This window comes from Rhea americana, unplaced genomic scaffold (assembly GCF_003343005.1).
Source record: "Rhea americana isolate MKP2758 unplaced genomic scaffold, rheAme1 scaffold_222, whole genome shotgun sequence".
Classification (NCBI taxonomy): Eukaryota; Metazoa; Chordata; class Aves; order Rheiformes; family Rheidae; genus Rhea; species Rhea americana.
The window spans coordinates 738,965-758,740 of record NW_028186337.1 but is presented as its reverse complement, the minus strand read 5'-3'; the positions used below and the strand labels follow the sequence as shown (position 1 = coordinate 758,740).

Genomic DNA, 19,776 nt, shown 5'->3' with positions numbered 1-19,776 from the left:
GCCGCCGCCTGCCCCGCCATCTCGGCCTCCTTCGGCAGCCGGGCCGCGGGTGACGCAGCTCGGCGCGGACCGGCGCCCGGGACCCCGCCGGGCGCTACAGGGCGGGAGAGGCGGCTGGAGGGGAGGGGGGGCGGTGGGGAAGGGCCCCGGTGTCCTACCGGCCGCCAGGAGCCCGAGGAGGCAGAGCAGCCGCCGCGCCATCCTCCCGCGCACCCGTCTGCAATGCGGCGCGTCACCTGACGCACCGCTATATAACGCCGGCGCCGGGCRCCGCCGCGCACGCGCGCCGCCGCCCACCGCCTCCCCTCCGGCGCATGCGCCCGGGCAGGGGCGTGGGCTTCCCCCCCGCCCCCACCCCGCTCCGCGCATGCTCCCTCGGCCGCCGCGGTCCCTCGCACGGATTCCGCGGCGCGCGCATGCGCAGCTGCGCCGTGCCGCGCGGGCGCGGCCGTTAGGGGGCCGGCGCTGCGGCGTCTCGCGGCGTAACGGTCGCTGCGCTGTGCTCGCCTGTGTGAGGGGGCAGAGGCCGTTGTTGCCCTCACGGGGCCAGGCAGCCTCCTGCTCCCGGCTACCTCTCCCTGCGGGCTCCTGGACAGGGGCCCGAGGAGAGGCTAGCCACGAGTACCGCTGTGGTCTCYCCGGACTCCATAACTTCCCAGCTCCTTCCCCTGCCACCTCCCTTGCGCTTACCTGACCCATCCCAGCTCTCATTCAGCCAGCTGGAACAACAAACTAGCTCAGAAAAGAAACGCGATAGCATTGTTCTGGGTCGGTAAACAACAYGAGTTCAGCTGAGGGCCAGCACAGGTACCTCACGGACCTGCTGAGACCACGCAGAGCTGCAGCTCCGGCTCACACGTTCTGTTAGACCCACACGTGGGGCTCTCTGTGGCGTGGTGGCCGGTCCAGAGGAGCTCTGTACCGCTCACAGCCTCGAGAGTTTCACTGGCCATTCCCCGCAGCCTCRCTGTAACTCGCAAAGGCTCAGCGCTCCACATCTGGAGCGCTCACAACCTGCAAGGCTTACACTTCCCAGTTCAGTTGAATTTATTTTATTTTTTSTTTGTTTCTGAAGAGACAGAGAGTGGGAGCACTGTACAGTGTTACACAGTTCCACCAAAATGGAGGCATTCTCCTTTTACCTCAGAAAGTCATCACAATTCAGAAGAGTCTCACCCAAAATTCTGGGAGATACAAGGACCACTCCATAGTTAGATACAGATGTGAACYGAAGAAACAGACTCTTTGCAAGCCTCACTCATCTTACTAGCCATCACAGCTGCATCTTTTTTCTGTTAAATATATAATTGGTGTAGATGTGTGTGTTGATCTTCAGGGTATTGCCCCTCATCTAAGGACATAAGCAGTATTTCTATGTTAGGTTTATATGAACATGTCCCTTTCTTTAGGATCAGACTTGCTGACAGCTTCTAAGGTTTACTTGCAGTTTAAAGACTAGGAGCCATGAAGGCAAGCAGAGGAAGTGGATCTGTTTTGTTTCACTTTGCCAGTGTATATCCAAACAGGATAAGATATATTTCTCCTCTTGTTATAAAGATCTTTCACAATAAAAAGCCAAGTAGAAGCCTCTGCAGGAGGCTGTTGGTTATCCTACTCTTCACTGCAAGACAGCGAGAGCGCTCAGTGATACACAGGGCAGCACAACTTCATTCGCAGCTTTCCAASACTCTGCTGTTACATTGCTGCAACAACCATAAGGAGCAAGGACTCCTAGGCAATTCCCAAACTAAAGTCAGAGGCACCTGTACTGAATCAGCTAAGCAGAACGTCACTGCAGAAAGCAATTTTGACCAGACTAAGCAAGCAACCTTTACTCTGGCCCTAAAGCCACCTTGCATAGGCAGGGCTCAAAGTGTCCATCTTATCTAGTGAATGCACACAAAGTTTTGACAAGTCACCTTGACTTTCTACTTCTAGCCAACAGTCAGCTACTAGCTTAGGAGCAAAAAACAGCTTTATGTAGAAAAAATATTTTAAAGTGGGTTTTAAATAAGACTGTCTGAAGAAAGAAAGATATTTCAGGAGGCAAGATGTTTTCCTTYTGAAAACTGAGCAATAAAGACAAGGACTAGTATCAAGCTTTCTGCTGCCACTCCCAATCTGTTTTCATTTCAGGCACCACTGCAGCCAGCACTGGTGAGGGTTTATCTGGAGCTTTGCCACTTCCAACTGATTAGGGACTTTATCCTTAAGTACAGAGCATATAATAACCAGCTGGCAGCTTCCTGGCTATTTGTCTCTATGACACCGCTTTCCTGGTTTTGCCATGCTGCCTGATTGTTTTCTCACTTAAAATAAGATTACAAAAAAATAAAATGGCATCATCAAGCACTGACCATCTGCTATGACTGATGGGACTATTTGCAAGAGAGGAAACTCCAAAGGGCAACTCATCCTAGTAAGATCAGGCCCAGCTCACAAATATGAAGAGCTCACTGCATAAAAAGATACCTGAAACRGACAGTGTGAACGATAGCTGTTCTCTTAACTGCCTGCTACCTTCTGCTTTTGTGGAGCTTTTGTTTTGATTTAGGGTTTTTTTTTTTTTTTTAAGATAAACCTTCTAGATGAGATGTCAGATGAAGTTTCTCAGGAATGACTGCAGCTTGTCCGTGGTCACATACGACTGATCCAGTTTGCCGCAGCGGGGAGAGAAGCAGGTCTCTCCAGCCCAATCCCTTGCACCAGTTCTGGCACATTGTGCTCTTCACTGAGCAGCTTCAACTCACTAACTTACACACAGGGCTCTCTGAGTCAGCTTTCTGCTTGCCTAATTACACTGGCAATGTGGTAGAGCTGAGTGCCACAGCCGACACAGGGTAGACAGGGCAGGACCTTCTCCTGTAGTTATTTCAGCTCACTTTAATTGGAAGACAGACTAGCAGATAATGGGATACTGTCTGCAAGATGCAGATGTTTCCTCTCGCAGGCTCTKATGTCTCATACTAGAAGCCTGTGGAAATTGTTAAACCAGTACAACAATTTTTCACAATATAGCTACACAGGGAAGACTTTCCAGAGGCCTTCCGCACCTTCCCAGTGCCCCTGCCTGGTTAGCTGCACCCTGCTAGCCTTGCTTCCTGGAAACAAGGGGACTTCTGGCATACAGAATTGGGCTGCTTATCCAAGAACTTGTTTTTAGCCCCAGTATCTGAGTGGCATGCGCCATGTGGATGGAGACAGTGAAGAGGAAGAGCCCTTYCTTCCTAGGGTTGGAAAGCTGCTGGCAGCTGACAGCTGAGTGAGGGACTATCTTGCAGCTCAACACGTGACTCATTTTTCAGGGGCTGGCATCCAGGAACACTGCCTCCACTTCCAACCAGTTGGACTGGGCTGGCATCAGAGCCCAGCTGGCTCTGGAAAGCTTGATGCTTGGTTTGTCATGCCTAAGGCACATGAATTCCTTTCACGGCTGCCTCACCCTCCGTGTGCTAAATTCACTGCTTTGCATAAGCAACACACGAGACATCTCTATTTAGCAATCTCGGGAGACCAGCCAGAGGCCCCTGCAGGCTCTGGTTTTGCAGCCCGTCTGAGCCAGCTCTGCGGGAGAATTGCTCTCATCACAAAAAGAGGCAAAAAGAGGCAACAGTGCAGCTTTTGGAACACTTTGCATTTCCATTCTGACTRTACCAAGCTGTCAGAGAGGAAGTAAAAGAAAGCCACAAATTACAGCCTGGCAACCTTGGGAAGAACCTTGAACACTTCTGAAGTTCATTCCAACCCAAGCAGAGGCAAACTCCCAGTGACTCATCAACAGTTCACTTGTGGSTCCTGGCTGAACAAGATAGAGATTCCCCACTGCACAACGGATTCTCTGCCCTCTTCCTTGCCATAAACATAATACAGAGAAATAATTCCAGCTATGAGGTACTTCTCAAAGTGGGAAGCATTATAACATTTTCCAAACAGGAACACGAAGAAGGCCATGCAGCAGATCATCTGGCCTGCAGCAGAGGCTGCAGCAGAAGCCACATCCAAGAGCAAAGCTGCAGACCAAGAGCTTGCTGATGCCAGAAGGGAACAAGCCAGGTGGGACAACAGGGCCACCCCTCTCCTTGCACTAGCCCTGGTGCTCATCAGCCCTGTGCTGGGCTGATTCAGCTTCTTAACACAGTGAAAAACTGACACAGAGAAGCAGATGGTTCTTTACTGGATTAGCAAACTGAATCAGCTCTGGGCAGCAGAGTGCAGCAAGCATCGGAGCAGCACATGATGAGCAGGAAGGGCCACAGAAACAACCCTACATTTCTCCTAGCCTCCTCCTATGTTGGCAGAAATAGCTACACAGTCTACCCTACCTGGGTGACGATCTAGCTTTAGGAGCGATTTGTTCTTTTCCAGGCAGTTTTTAACCTGAATCCACTTTGCCACACACCTGTCACACCTTGTGCCAGCACAGGACGAAAGCAGTTGAGAACCATCCACTTCTGGTGGCTGTGCCACAACAGAGTACTTGGTTAATGCCAGCATGATCCCCAGCCCAGAGTCCTCTTTCCAGGATACGTTGCTTCCCACCTTCAGCTCTGCAACAACTGAATTACCAAAGGGGTCATATCACGTGCACTGGATCTTCCAAACAAAGCATGAATATAGCCTCAAGTCAGAGCAGCTAATGCTGTTCTCATTTTAGTATTCACTTTTTTGGGGGACTTGGGGGTGCCTTTGGTTTTATTCACACTGCAAGAGAGAAAAGCCATGTCTCTAACATAAAGCCCAGGGAAAGAGCCCTGCTCTTTCCTAGCTTGTCCATTAAGATGTAAAGCAGATAATTCAGTAACTCTGGCTGTGTACTGGAAGCTAAGACCTTCTCCAGTAAGAGGAGCAGGCTCAACAACTTTTAAGACTCCTGCAGTGAAAGAGTCAGATGAATGGAAGAACACACTAATCTATTCCTGCCCATCTCTGACTCTCCCTCCATCAGTCACATTCTGCCGTTGCATTGAAGCTCACCATGGTTTTCTACAGCAGCCAGGTCTTTGTCCATCCCATAAAACAACCACTTTTCAGAAGCTGCCTTTACTGTACCAGCTCTGTCAGAACAAGAAAAAAAAATGAAAACTTGTAGAAACCATCCCAGCCCCACTTCTAAGAGCTAGTCCCTCTTAGGAAGGAGAGCATTGCAAAAACCAAGTAGGTTCCCAGTTTGGGTCTTCAGAACTCAGGGGGGAAATTACCCACGCTGTTCTTAGCTTCCAGCTTCTGGAGCTAAGCTTTTGAGAGGAAATACCTAGCCTTAGCTGCTGTGCTCAGGTTGCCCGCAGCCCAGCGAGGCAGATAGCCTCACTGTCTCGCTGCGCATGCTGCCAGCTGGTGCTGAGACACATGACCAAAAACCGCTGATCTGTCAGCTTCCCAAAGAAGGGCATTTGCAGGATATTTTGCATATACCCCAGAGAATACTCTGCCAAGTAAGGCACGCGTTTTCCACAGCAAATACAAAACAGTTTGGCCAGATCTTGCCACTAACTCGGGTGAGGATTTCTAGTGCACCAACATCACAYGGGCGGACCCTGTGTGGTCAGGGTATCTCTTTCACTGCATTTTTGAGTGTGGAGGGCATTTTTTGAGTGTGGGAGCACACCTCCCTTCACAGAGTCCCTGGGCAGAGTGAGCATTACCTCCATAACAGCTCTGCCCTCAGGGAACAAAACAGCATTGCTTGGATGAGACAGAGCAAAGTTCCTCTCTTCTGTACTTTGCCCTTTCTCTAAAGCAAAATTCAGCATATTCCCCATCCTCATCACTCACCTTCTCCTTTACCTGTCTACTGCCTTTTAGTTTGTCTCGGCTCTTAACAAAGAGCCCAYAGCCTCCACTTCCACTGCTTTTACACCATTGTTACTAACAGCCAGAAATGGACAAAAACTGCTTGCCAAAATTAGAATACTTTTACAAAATATGGGGCTGAGTTCTTTTTATTTATCTTCTGCTTTGTGGTTTTCAAGGATTATATTTTGAAGTTTTAAAGGCTTTTTCAGCAGTACAGACTATTTAAATTCTCTCCTTTTACAGCACAGTGAAAATCTGCTTTGATACAATTCAACTCAAGCGGAAGTGATTATATAATCACATGACTCCAGGAGCTAAGACTTTAAGAAAAAGCACAAAGTAGTACAGGCTTTGCAGGGAAACTGAAAGAATTGGCACAGGATAAAAAACYGCAATGGACTGTATAAGAAAGAGGACAGACAGCACAACAACCCCTTCTGACTTTATTCATACAATTTCTTCTGCTACTGTTGCTGTTGAAATGTTTGATTTCCCTTCCTTTAGTATCTGAACTGAAAGGGAAGAAACAGAAGAAAAACATGTTTTAGGGAGAAGAGGACGCAAAACAAGAGAGCTTGAAAGGGAAGTATACACACTGTACTCTTGCACCCTAAAATTCAGACAAGCAAAGAGAGTGTTTGCTGGTGCACAGAAAAGAGTGGGAACAGATCAGGAGAATCATACAATCTGAGATCTTAATAAACCCCAGAAAGCAGGCAGGAATTGCATACGTGAATTCCCGTTTGCTTGCTTTCCAGTTGTTGCACAGTCACAAAGTCTGCAGTCACTTCTTTAAATCAGGGCTGAAGAGAGGGCATAAACTCAGAGGTATCAGCAAAGCCAGGCAGCCCCTCTTTACATAACGCTGTTGTGTCATCTGCACACTCGCAATCAAGGACCTTTAATCCAGGCATCGAAAACAATGAGGTTTATGACAGCGGCTCAACTGCTGATGGCCAAAATTAGCCTGAGTTTGGATTAATCAAAGTCACGAGGGTAAAATGGGGGAATTGGTGAGTCCAGCTACTGTTGCTTCCCCTGAAAGGTCTTTTATCCTCTTACGTTGCATGCATTCACCAGTGGCACGCCACCCACACCAGTCATATGCAGCCGAACAGTTAACCTCAGCACTCTTGTAAGATAGGCTAAAAACACAGGGTCTCTGTCAGACGTTCAGTCTCCCTCCTCTATCATCGCATCTAAATCTGTGTTTTCAACCAGAGAATTTTGTCTCAGAGTTTACAGCCAGTTTTTCTTTCTCTTTCAAAGTACAGATAGACTGCTCTGCCCATTGTTGTCTTGGGCCTCTAGAGAACTGGTCRAGAGCAAGTTGCCCACTGTAACATTCATGCTTTTGCTTGTTCTAAGTCTGCTGGATAGATCCCAGATCAAAGTTCCTGGTCTTTTTTTAAATAAAAAAAAAAACAAAAAAAACAAACAAAAAAACCCTTCTTCTTCACCTTCCACTTCTGCAGGGCAAAAATATTTTTCTGCCTAGGAAGAAAAACCAGCTGGATGGCAGCACAAGTAAGGCAGACAGCTATAATCAACACCTTTGAATTTCACACGAAAAAGGCACAAGAATTCAGCAGTACATCATGGGTTTCCTTGCTAGCAACCTCTCCTTTTGTGTCCTTCCCACAGTTCGTCTGACAATGACTGGGCAAAAGCCTGAGCATCCCCTTGTAACAGCACATGCAGAATGTGACAGAGATGTTCTATGGGTTCCATGGGCAGTCCTGTGACTAATGAAAGAATGCTAATCCATGGCCTGGTTTTCCATGGTTATCACAGTTTTCCATGGTTATCACATACTATGTATCTTTGAGACTCACTCTTCACTTCTTCCTAAAAGTGAATCAATTCAGTAAGGAGTTATTAACCCTCAAACTGTAAATCACATACCTCAAAAAGGCAGCACTGTTCACCAATGCAAACTCAGCTGTAGTCAGGAAACAGCAAGATTGAAACTCACCCTCCTGCCAGGTTTTGTTTGCCATAATGACTGCCACAGAAGAAACAAAATCCCTCTTCTCCTTCCCAGGGCAAGGACAGAGAGGCGTAGGAGTTATGTTCTCAACCCTGGGCACTACGACCCAGCCAGCTGCAGAACAAAAGCATGGCCTAGCTAACAGCAAAGAGAAAAACACAAGAAACCGCTATGCAAAGGCGTGTTGGTATAACTCTCAGCTTGACATACTAGGCCGAATACACCACTTCTGAAACTGCAGAGAGGAAATAACCAAGGACTTCTCAGGATCCTGGTCCCAGACTAGTGAAAACAAACCTCCTCATTCCCAGGTCTTTTCATCAGACCACACTGCAGCTGCCCTTTAAAACTTATCCACCAGCTGCTTTCTCTCAGGTTGTATTTCGTTGTTCAGCTGTGACTGATCTCCTTCTGTGCTCATTTGATTGGACAAGGTTCAGAGTCATGTTCTGTCCTTGCTAACAGATCTGCAAATGAGAGTTAATTAACCCTGAGAGATTTGGAAATTGTTTTACCATAAAAATGAGGAATATCAGATTTGAGCTGCTCCTGCTTCACAGGGGAGCTCAGAAAGCAAAGTTTTTGTTCTTGTTTGGTGTTCCTGATACTGCCTGGGGCAATCAAAGATACAYGAGTTGTTTCAGTAACTTCTAGCAAAAGTGTCTACATTTTCCCATAATCTTTTTCTAGCTTGCTCTGAACAGCCAGTGTAATGACAGCCTCCTCTAGCAGTGGGTTGAATTGTTCTCCAGCTGTATTCAAGGACTGTAAGGTAGTGCTGTTTCCTCCTAGAGGCATCCTAAACTGGGAATGATCTCCAAGGTGGATTTGGTCCTTTTCTCTCTTTGAGACTGGTGACCTATGGGGTTTACACCAGGAAGAGTCCTGCCCAATCTCACACTTGATCTCTCCTTCCACAACACACCTTTCAAATGAGACACCCACCACTTTCAGTGCTGCTAAGGTGGGGTACCATGTTTCCTCCTTGAACGAGGTCAGGGTGCAGCAGTGCCATTTGATGGAGCTAGATCTTCCCAAGGCCCAGCTACAGGGCTTGGACAACCTTATGGATGGTTAAGTTTCTTGACTTCTGGGCATATACTGGTTCTCTGTTCTTTATCTGTCTTTATTTCATTTTTTTTATTTGAAAGACCCTTTTCCACTGTGAGCAAAGCTTCAGAGGCCCTAGTACCCTTATTGTGTGTTAAGCAGCAAGGATTTGGTTATCACAAAGTCAGACAAGATTTCCAGGCAGAGGCGTTATCTTCCTTTTGTAAGCAGACCAACAAGGCTGGCGTATGACTACTAGGAGACTTTCAAAAGCCACTGTCTGCCCTTATGCAAACAGTGGCTGAGCAAACAGAGTGAGTTCAGATCCTTCAGCCAGTGGTTGGGGAATCTCAGACTTTAACAGTTTTTCAGAATAGGATGAACGCATATCCGTCAGGTCAGGATTAAATTAGGCTTCTATGGGTCTATGACGATGTTCAGAATTATAAAGTATATGTCTCCCGTTCACTTCAAATTTTGCTATTTGTGACTCCTTCGAGGAACTACCAACAGGTCAGACTGGTGAGAGCAAGGATGAGTTAGTTAGCTTAGTTTTAGCTGATCTAAGCCTGAACTGATGCTGCAAGGGACTACCCTGCTSTCTCTTGCTCCCTAGCCTTGCGCTCCTGCCACTTCCCTTTTATCAGGTCTTGTAACAGTGTGGCCCTGAAAGAATCTGACCAGCCCCCAATCCAACCAGAAACTTGCTCTGCAAAGAAAAAACAATAAAAGGTAAAATTTCAGGCTCATACTGCTGGAAATGACACAAGGGAAGGAAGAGAAACATGTGCCAGGGACAGGAAGAGAGGACCATACAGTCTCCTCTGTCTCTCTGCCTTAGGTTTTCTTAAGCAAGTCATGAAATGATTGCAGAGCCAGAGAAAAGAATGGGAAGCAAATAGCAGATATCAGAGTAAGGAAATAAGCCATATTAATAACCTTATTGGTGAAAGCACTCAGCTTAATGACCCTCTTCTAGTCTCAGTTTCAATCGTAAACGCTTGTCTATGCAGCTGAGGATCACAGTGACCGTGTATTACCCCAGAAATACGTTTGGCTTATTAGTCATGACAACCTCCAAAATTTCTTCAGTCTCTTTGTTCCTCCTGTCCTATGAGCATGGTCTGTATTTTCAGTTCCTAAATGTACCACCTTCCATTTGGCTTTTTTGAAGTGCTCATCATTTTGTCGCTCCTCCCTAGCATTATAAATTGAAAGTCTGAGGGACATGTCATCTTGTTTATTTTCACTCTTACAATCCATTCAGCATCTGCGAAATTCCTGAACAGTGATCTCATGCTTTCTTCCAGTCATCAATAACAATATAAGATGCTGGGGAGAGAACTAAATCCTTTCTGACCCTGTTGGCAAAATATCTATTTCATGTTGGTTTTCCAATAACAATTAAACACTTCAGTTATAAACTCCCTGAGGCAGAGACTGCTCTTGACCAGAGAAAGATGTCTGTAATGTCAGCAGAGTAAGAGCCTATCTGGCTGACCGTTTTCTAAGTTAGTATAAYGGAGGTACATCACACAAAATCACAGTCTCACAAGTATCTTGAAATCAAAGATTTGGTTAATATGTTAGTAACTCATTGTAGCCAGAAATTACTTTGATATTCATGAGACTATCTGATATTACTGATGAGGAGCAGCAGAGGGGGAAGCCCTGCAGGCAGTGCATTCCCAGCATGTGCTGGTGCCCCTAGCATTACAGCACCACTGGGAGACTTAGGAGGAGTTAGCAGTTAACTTGCCATGCATCTAAACTAAAGCTTTTACTTTCACAGAGCAGGCTTCAGAGAAGCATAGGGAAAGCTTCGAGCTACTTATAAATCCAGTCACAAACAGGACCCTGCACTGCTATGGAAACGTCCCGAGCAAAGCCCAGAAGGCAACACCACAGAATAGCACCGCACATACTGGGTGCTGAGTGCTCCTAAGCCCTAGACTGCGGCCTCATCCCGGGGTTTTCTAGATGCTGCATACTTCTACATAAAAGGCCTTGCTTGGTCATCTGTGGTTCTGACTTCCTTCTTTCAGAGGGGAGAAAATTGGATTATACTTCYGTACTGCTAAGTCATGTTTTTGCATACATTTCTTCCCCTGCTAAGGGAATGAGATTCAAAGTGGACAGCTGGTTAACTGGTGCTCTTTAACACAAACAAGCCCTTTTTGTGATAGTTTCTCTTTATATGCAGAATAGTTAGAAAGAAAACCCTGCTATTAKCTTGGGCCAATCTCTCAACCATAAATATCAGGCAAAGTACAGAAAAGAAAGAATTATTCTATTTAGTCGGTCCTAAATGGAGTTTTCTGTCTTGGTGTGTTCCAAGAGTGGGATGCTTAGACAGGGAGTTATCTGCATTTGGCACTCAGCCTTCCTGTTAGTCTTGAGAATAGAGGGAGGCAGATTTCTCCCAGATGAAGATTTTACCAAACTTACTAAGATATTGACAGGTATCTTGATTGCATTTCGGCAGTTCAGTGCAGCTCCAAAGCCAGCGGCACCAATAGAAGCTCGCTTGCAGACTATACTGTGCATCACCCTCTCTTGCTCAGCTTTTCTCTGTGTCACAGACTTAAAAAGAGAAAATGAAAAGCTCAAGACTTCCAACCCAATTGTTTAAAATAGGTCCTGCCTGAATCAACTTGCAGTTTCTGGACAGCTGATGACCAGAGGAATTGCCATATTCCTCTTTTCAGTGTTATTTTAGGTTGAGAACTGCCCTCTTCTGCAAAGCGAATGACGCTAAAAAGATGCTTATTCATTATCTTATGGCTGGTTGCCTCTGCAGAAACACCGCCTCTCTTGGCAGTAGCCAAGACAGAGCACAAGGCAGAGCCAAGATAGTTAGGACAGAGCACTCTCTGCAAGCAACACGGCACGTGTCCGGGTAACCCGCTGCAGGGCTCTGCTCGGACCCGAAGCCCAGTTCTCCTATGGGAAAGGCCATTGCAAAGAGGAATTAGGGCAGAGCTATGAGCCTCTGGTTCCAGAAGGGTCTGTGCATCACATACATGTTGTCAGAGGGTGGAGAGCAATAGCCTAGGTTTTCTAGCTTTCCCCAATGTGGTGGGCATGAGAGGCTTTTTCTGTCTACATCTCCATTTTAACCTTTGTTAGCCTATCCCTTCTCCACAGACATCCCCTTGGCTCTGCTGCTGTCATAATTCCAGAGTGRATTTCGCAATGCAGGCTTGAAGAGTATTTGCCATGTTGGGGTTTCTTTAAAGAAAGCTGCAGTAACTTCTTTATTTCAGCCTCAGCAGTTTTAGAGAAGTAGAATTGAAAAAGGAACAGAAAATTCAAAACAGAATTGTTTCAAAACCTTGCACTTGGTGCACGTGGGTCTGCAGGAGACTGCGAGGGAGAGATTTGCAGAGTTCAGTCAGAAGTACATTGGCAGTGAATACTGAATTTCTTACCAACCTCCCACCCTAACTATGTTTGTTTATTTTAAAACAAAGAAATAGAATAAGGAGATACAGGGTTTTTCTAAGGGAAAAATTATTGTCCTTTCTGGAGTAAAGGTAAGCAGTTCAGGTCTGAGCTGTTCTTGCTCTTCTTTTGTCTTCTAGGCAGTAGGCTGAATTTCACTGAAAAGAGGAGGAAGAGGTCATGGCAATAGAAAGCACAGCTGCTATCAACAGGACTGTCTCGGGGGGACAGCCTCCTTTCTGGAAAAGGAATGGTCGAGCACCTGCTCTTAGCAGAGAACTGACAAATTCATGCCAGCAGCCACCTGTTTGGTACATTAGCATTCGTAGTTTCCCTGGCCCCAGGCCCAGAATTTGTCACTGAGGCAGGGTTAGTCTCCAACAAACACTTCTGGTTTACGGATTCCCATTTCCACACTGTTTGCTAGACATGATCTCCTCCCAGTCCTTGGGGCCTGTCAGCAGACCTGCTGTTTGGACTAGCCTAATGTCTAACTTCTGCTGACTCTCACAATGGCTAGGTTGGACTTTTGTCACCTTGGCCGAGCTTAAAATCTCACCTTCTACCCAGAGTATCGTTAAACTCCCCCCCCCCCGACCTTTTCACAATGGTCAGGTATTAGCTGTCTCATGGAGGAGGGGAAGCTTAAGACCCTGAAAGAGCTGAATGCAAGTAATTCTCCCATTAAAATCAGCATCAGTCAGCATGCCACACCGTTGTTACCAAGACCGGTCAAGGCATGAGATAGGCCTGTAGATGTGGGCTCACCTGGCTCTTCTAACATCACTCACCTTTATGCTCTTTCCCTCTCACTAGGTTTCATAAATCACTTGTCATACATTCTCTTAGGGTCTTACCCTTGAAGATTTCCCATTTGCCAGCACCTTTTAAAGAATCGATTACAATAATTAATATGCAGCTTCAATAAGCTCTGTAAATGCTTCCTTTAGACAACTGAGTCTTGTTTTCTGTCCTCTCCTGTCTTGTGGACAGTAACCTTCCCTTAAAAGCCGGTGCTCAGGGCTGTACACCGTAGAGCTTTGTTCATTCCACTGGCAGGATTTATGTGACTACTAGCGCAAGGAACCAGTTTTGATTTTTCCATTAAAAAAGTAGAAGAAGCACTGTGGAAGATCTCTTCACACAACCCGTCCTTCTCAAGGGTGATTGGGAACAGGACTTTGGTTTTATCCCTGGGATTAACAGAATCCAATCCTGACTTTGCACACCGAGTGCAAGGGTGCAGTCATTGCAGAGACCATACTCCAGGAAAGTCCAGGTAACCCAGGCCTGTCAGCACTGGTCAAGAGTCAGTACTTACAGCCAAGTGCAGCTGACCATCATCCGTCATTTCACTGCTGCTCGAGAAGGGCACAGCTTCTGCCCTAGCTTGTGCTCAGGGGCTTGGAAAGCCTGGCTGGCTCCTTGCCTGTGTGCTGCTGGCGGCTATTCCCGTCGCACTGGGCTCCTCTGTGATCCCCAGGCGGTGATGAGAGCGGCAAGCAAAATCAGCATGCAACACCGATGTCTCCTTGCCCTTCCTTCTTGGGGTCCTGAGCAGAACGGGCCACTCAGGTTTTCCCTCTGGGAGCGAGCTCTCCATCTCCACACGTCCATTTATGTCGGCTGCCTYGCAGGCCCTGGGGTAGACGGCTGAGTGCATTACAATGCGTCCTTGCAACACTACTCCACCCCCCGAGTAGACATGCTGTACTTCACAGTCCGAGTCACTTCAAAATGTAAAGGCGCCCCGACTGCGGTCCCTGCTGGACTCGAGCAAACCTCAGAGTCTGAGGAAGCAGGAAAGATTCTTAGCCCGGGGCCAGCTTAGACCAGCCAGAAGGCCCATGTGTGCAGCACTACGCCCCGGATGACGGGCAACGTCGTGTCACGTGCCAGCGGTGCGAGGACAGCCTGCCACTGATGGACTGAGCGTGTCTACGCGGGGACGGGAGTGCRGAGAGGAGGCCCTGGCTGCTCCCGCCCTGCCGCTGCAGCCTGGCGCGGGTGAGGGAGGCAGCAGAACGGGGATGCATCCTGCCAGAGGCAAGCGGGGCGACCAAACTGCTCGCCTCCGAGGGCGCCGCGACTGAAGGCCTGGCAGATGCAACCTGGCGCACGCAGCTGCGGCAGCGCAAAAGCCAGGCGGCAGCAGTGCAGCCGAAGGCTGCGGGGAGCGACAGCGCTGCGGAAGGCAGGAGCAGGCTGGGGCCTGAAACAGCCCCCCGGGGCAGCTCTGCCAGCAACAAGGGGGCTTCGTTCCCTGTGCTGGGCACGAGTGAGGGCGCTAAAAACCAGAGAGAGGCTCCGCGTGGCAGCAGAGACGCAAAGGGAGGACAGGGCACTGGGGGAGGAAAGCGAGGGCCGGGGCAGAGTGGGCAGGAGCCAGGAGGCTTTCTGCTGAATCCGAAAGGGGGAGGTGGAAGGAGGAACCGAAAAAGCAGATGTGGGCCGTAGCCACGTTCACTTTTTCCCCTCCAGCTTGCACGGCACCACGAGGCAGGCACAGCTCTGCCCCRAATGCAGAGGCCAGCGAAGATTCTGGTATTTTCAGAGGCAGAGAAGGGCGGCTGGAGAAATTAGCTCCTTCCTCGGCTAGTGGCTACCAGCCCACGAGGCTGAGTCTTTCGACTCCTCTCCCGACTGCACCGGGGGGGAGGCAGTTCAGACCCACCGGGCCAAGGGGAGAGGCCCCTCAGAAGAGGGCAGGGGTAGGCCGGCCGGAGCCATTTCCATGCCCCGGTGCAGCCGCGGCAGAAACGGGCGCAGCCCAAACGCGCGACGCCCGCGCGGCCGGCGCAGCGGCGCCGACGGGGAGCGGGCAGCCGAGAGGCGCCGCGCCGGGGGCTGCTGCGGGACCGGAGCCAAGTTACAGCCTCCGCCGACGATAACCGAACAGCGGCAGGAGCAGGAGCAGGAGCTGGGGCCGGGGCCGCGCCGGGGCTCGGGCGGCCGCGAGGTGGCGGCAGCGCCGCGCCCGGCGGGAGGCGCCGAGCGGGGCCGGCGGCGGCGGCGGCGGGGAGGAGGCTCGGGCCGCTCTAGGGGCCGGCACCCCCCTGTTTTCTCTACTAATTTTTCCCACCCCACGGCACGCTGCCAAAGGGGGGGCAGGCGTAGGATCACGTTAAGAGCCGTCGAAGTTGAGCTAATATCCTTTCCAGGCGTTAGCAGGAAGGCTGTCCATGGTGGAAGGGGTAAAACACCCCCGTATGATTACATGGGAAAGTATTGCAAGAGCAAATGTCTCAGGATAGCTGTGTTTATGTTTAAAAGCTATCAGAAAGATCATATAAAAGGTCTATAAAAGTTTCAACTAATATTTTTGTAGTCTCTGGTAAGCATGCTAGCATTGGCAGAGAGGGCCAAACACCCTTGTACAGTTACGTGGGAAAGTCTTCCAAGAGAAATAATCCCGGGCCGTGTGGGTTTCTCTTTGACGAATGAATTGAAAATGGCATCCCGCCCTTGAAAAGGCTATTTTCAGATTTATGCCTTAGTCATATCAGCCTGCAGACAGTGAGTCACTAAAGTTAAAGCACCTGGGAGCGCTTTTCTCAGGAGGTCAGGGTAGATTAGGACTAGGCAGGCTGGAAAAGTGGGCTGCTCTTTGGAATGAGCTGGGCTGGCCCCTGCGCTTCGGGCGCACACGGCCTCAGTGCTCCAGGGTGGCTCTGCAGCCATCTTTTAGAGAAATCCTGCCGTTTCATTGCGACCGTTGAGTCGAGGTCTCTCTGGCCACTAGAGAATGTTGTTTGCCAGGCTGCGTTGCAAGAGGCCCTAACGCCAACGGAAACGGCTCTGTTTTCTTCCTCTTTGCTCCCCAGCTACTTTTCGGTCAACAGCATGTCCTAAACTCTGACACATCATTGCTGCGCTTGCTGCCAGCCACATTTCCCATTGAGACGTGCCGAGTTGTCCTGTCCAAGTGCCGGGCACTCCTGCTTTTCGCTGTTGGCTGTGATTCGCCGCTGCAGAGCGGGTTTGCCCCACGCTCCCTTATCTGCCGAGCGCCCGCCGTGCTTGCTGCAAGTGCTGTCTCCGAGCGACGTGCTTGGTGTTATTTTTGCTCCCTCTCATCCTGCATCTGGCAGCTCGTCCCCTCGTGCCGTGGCTGGTTAGCCATTGTGGCGCGCCCGGGCTGTGCTCCTACCTCCACCCATCGTTCACGAAAATGAGAGCAGCGCAGGGAGAGCAACATCCTCTCCTGTCCTTCCCCTGCCACAAACCTCACAGCCCGCTTCACTTTTTATTTCAAGCATTGAATTTCTCATTTCTCCTCCCCTTGTTGACTGAACGAATTTGAAAGTGCACCTGTGAGTGCCTCAGGCTCTCCAGCAAGGAGTGAGAGCGGAGGAGACATCCAGGCAGGAACAAGCCCAACAGCACCTCGCTGGGACGCAGCCACTTCTGCACAAAGAGCAGAATGAGGAGCATCAGCAATTTTCAGCCTTTACAGGGACTAAGTAATAAATCCTAAATGAACCCCTGTGGTTTCACCTGTGGAATTACTCCAGGACACCTTCTCTGTCTCACAGCAGTCCTTGCAAGCAGCTGGACAACACGGGTGCTTCCTCTTTCTCCAGCTTCCAAGGCACATCTTTGCTTTTTGGGAAATAAAAGCCAGAAGTGCCTCCGAGGGAAGCAGGAAAGCAGAAGAGAAGTGAGCTTCGCCCGCTCGGTGTTTCAGCACCTGGACTATTTTCAGCTGCCATGCAACAGTGTCTTACTGCCAGATGCCACCAAACAGTGTTTGAAGGGATGAGGGGACAGAATTTAACTACATCTAACTCGTAGGGAAATTTCTGGAGAGATGATGCCCTGGGTTTAACAGAGCAAAGGCCAGGTAAGGCTTTTTGAAAATGAAGCTGAGCGTGGTCACAGACACACCACGCATTTGGCTCAGGGGCAGGTAAACACAGCTCCAGACTGAAAATGAGCATCAGATGCTTTTCTTCCCCAAGCTCAGGGCATCCTGGTTGCTACAGCAGCATGGTCCCCTCTCCAGGCTCCTGATGTCACTCTTGGACCCATCACCCCTCTGCCCTGCTGCCAGCTTTACTTTGCGCGGTGCATGTGTGTGCGTGCATGCACATGCCTGTGCACAACCAGAGGAACGAGGAAAATCATTTTTGAGCTGGGAGCTGTTATCAGTTGGTGGGATAGGGGTAGCTGAGGAAGGGAATGTGACCTTGCAGCTAGCAAAGGGTGGAGGAAATACAGCGCTCTGCCTTCCTTTTCGCCTCTCGCAGCAATGTGCAAGTTGCAAAAGGCTCTTTGTTCTTCCATGTTTGAGTTTTGCTTATTGATGGGATAGGAATGTGAGCTCCATCTTGAGATTCGTGTGTGTTTATAAAGCAAAACGACAGATGCAGGAGTAAGGGCCACGCGTGAATCACAGGTTTGGGCCAGGGGAGGTTGCACTCTGAACTTTGCGGGAGCACTCGTCGCAGCCTCACAGCGCCTGAGCGGGGAAAACCCCCTGCTTCGCTGCTCCCGCCATGGGGACGACTCAGAACACCCTACAGAGCCAGGGACTCTCCGCTAGCTCACGTGTCTCACTGCTGACTGTCCTCTCTCTGCACCCATCTCAAAGTTATGAGCATCTTAAGTATGTTTTTTCACCAAGACCGTCTTTGACCCCAAAACCCGAGCCATAAGTGCCTTTTCAGTTGAAACAACAAATGAAGAGTTTAAAAATGCTTTGCTGCATTTCAAAACCCCACTAAATTCCTGTCGGCTGCAGCCAGCCCAGACACATCCGCTCTTTCTGACATGATTAATCCGACAGCCTCCACAGACCTGATCCTGCGCTGGGAGCACTTTTGAGGGAGAGCGTCCCCGGAGCTCCCACTCGATCTGTACCGGCCATCCCAGAGCCCCACCAGGAGCCTGTTTGAGCTGCCATAGCCATTTGCAGCAGGACAGCAGCGCTGTTGGCCCCAGCATACCCACGGAAAGCCCAGAAAGCGAAAGGCTGCGTACAGCAAACACGCTCAGCCGCTCTGGCATGGCAAGCAGAGCGTGAACGAAAAGCGGCGGCAGCAAACGCCGGTGGGTGTGGTGGAGAAACGGGGGCCAGAGAAGCCGCTTGCCAAAAGATGTGGAAACATCCTGCCGTTCTCCACCAATAAAAGGAGCCTTTTAAAAATAAGGTACTTCCCGTTTTGGGATCAGCTTCCTGGAAAATGAGGTTGGTGCTCAGCTAATAGCCACTCATGGCTAGATGGAGGTTATCCCATAAAGCGTTACGCTGCGGCTCTCCGACTTCGACGTTTGTGGACGTACGGCTCCGCCAGCCCCCCGCACTCCGAGCCACAGCAGCAGGTCCGCAATGTCCCACGCCTCTACGTGCCCATACACGCATACGTACACACGTCCAGGTGTGCACACACCCGCTATTCCGGAGAGCACGCACGCTGGCATCGCACGCGGAGTTCACATACGTTACCTGCGGTAATAGGAAGCCACCACGAGGTTTTGCAGGTCGCCACACAAGTGCCAATAAAACCTGCCGGTTTTGCGTGCACCACATGTGTAGCTGAAAAACTATTCTAGGAATGTTAAAGAGGGCCAAAACGTTTTATGGGGACTATTTTGGGGGGTCTTTCTGCCTGCAAAGCTCCTCCGAGTGTAATTTTGCAGAGCGCTGAGGCAGCCGCGCCAGTTCCCGCGCGTGCGCCAGAACAGCCCTTCCGATACGATTGAACATTGGGGCTTGTAAGTCAGCACTGCAGGGACGGAAGCAGCCTCTGCGTCCCCCAACAGGAAGCTCCCGGGCCGCTTGCAATAAGAAACTCTTACTCCCTGTGCTGCTGGGCACTGATGTTTTTACGTTCAGAAAATCTCGCGCTGTTTCAGGCCTCAAATCGTGCCTGTGCACGGAGCTGTACATTGAAAAAATTCAGACGGGGCAGGTAGAGACTATTGGTGAGATACCGAACAAAAGGTGTGAGAGGAGGGAGCGTCCCGAGAACGGGCAATGCAGTCACAGCAGCGGCGACGAGTGGATTTCCCAGCCGGGCTGCTTATCGCGCGCGTATCGCTGCTCGCGCTGCTGCCGGTGCCACGTGTCTCGAGCAGCCATGCGGGCAGAAGCGTGCAGCAGGAAACGGCGGCTGCCTGCGGCGCCGCTCTGACCTCCCCCGGGGGTGGCGAGGGCCCAGATTTCACCCCGGCCGGCGGGTTCTCGCGTGATCGCGCACGCGCAGGAGCGTGGCGAAGCCCCGCGTACTCGCCCGCACGGCCCGTCGCGCACGGGGCAGAGCATGGCCGTGGTGTGCGTGGGACTGGGACGAACCCCCTGCAGGTCCTGCGCGGAGAGGGAGAACGAGGGTGGTGACGCTGGGAGATCCTCGAGGGCTGCTGCCCGGCTCGGCCCCCGGGCTGGCAGCCCTGGAGGCGCGGGCAGACAAGGGGCAACAGGCGCCAGCTGGAGCGAGAGCGGCTCGGGGCCGGGCCCGGGGCCCCCGCGGCGGCGGCGGCCTGGGCGGGCTCGGGGC

General features: G+C 50.3%; 1 protein-coding gene across 1 annotated transcript in view; it reads right to left on the bottom strand.

The window, feature by feature from the left end:
* PSAP (prosaposin) overlaps positions 1-260 on the bottom strand; it is a 24,265-nt gene extending 24,005 nt beyond the window's left edge. The window contains exon 1 of the mRNA XM_085305567.1: positions 159-260. Coding sequence (XP_085161693.1) covers positions 159-201 — 43 coding nt within the window. The 5' untranslated portion in view covers positions 202-260. The remainder of the gene's footprint in view (positions 1-158) is intronic.
* Positions 261-19,776: the final 19,516 nt, after the last annotated feature.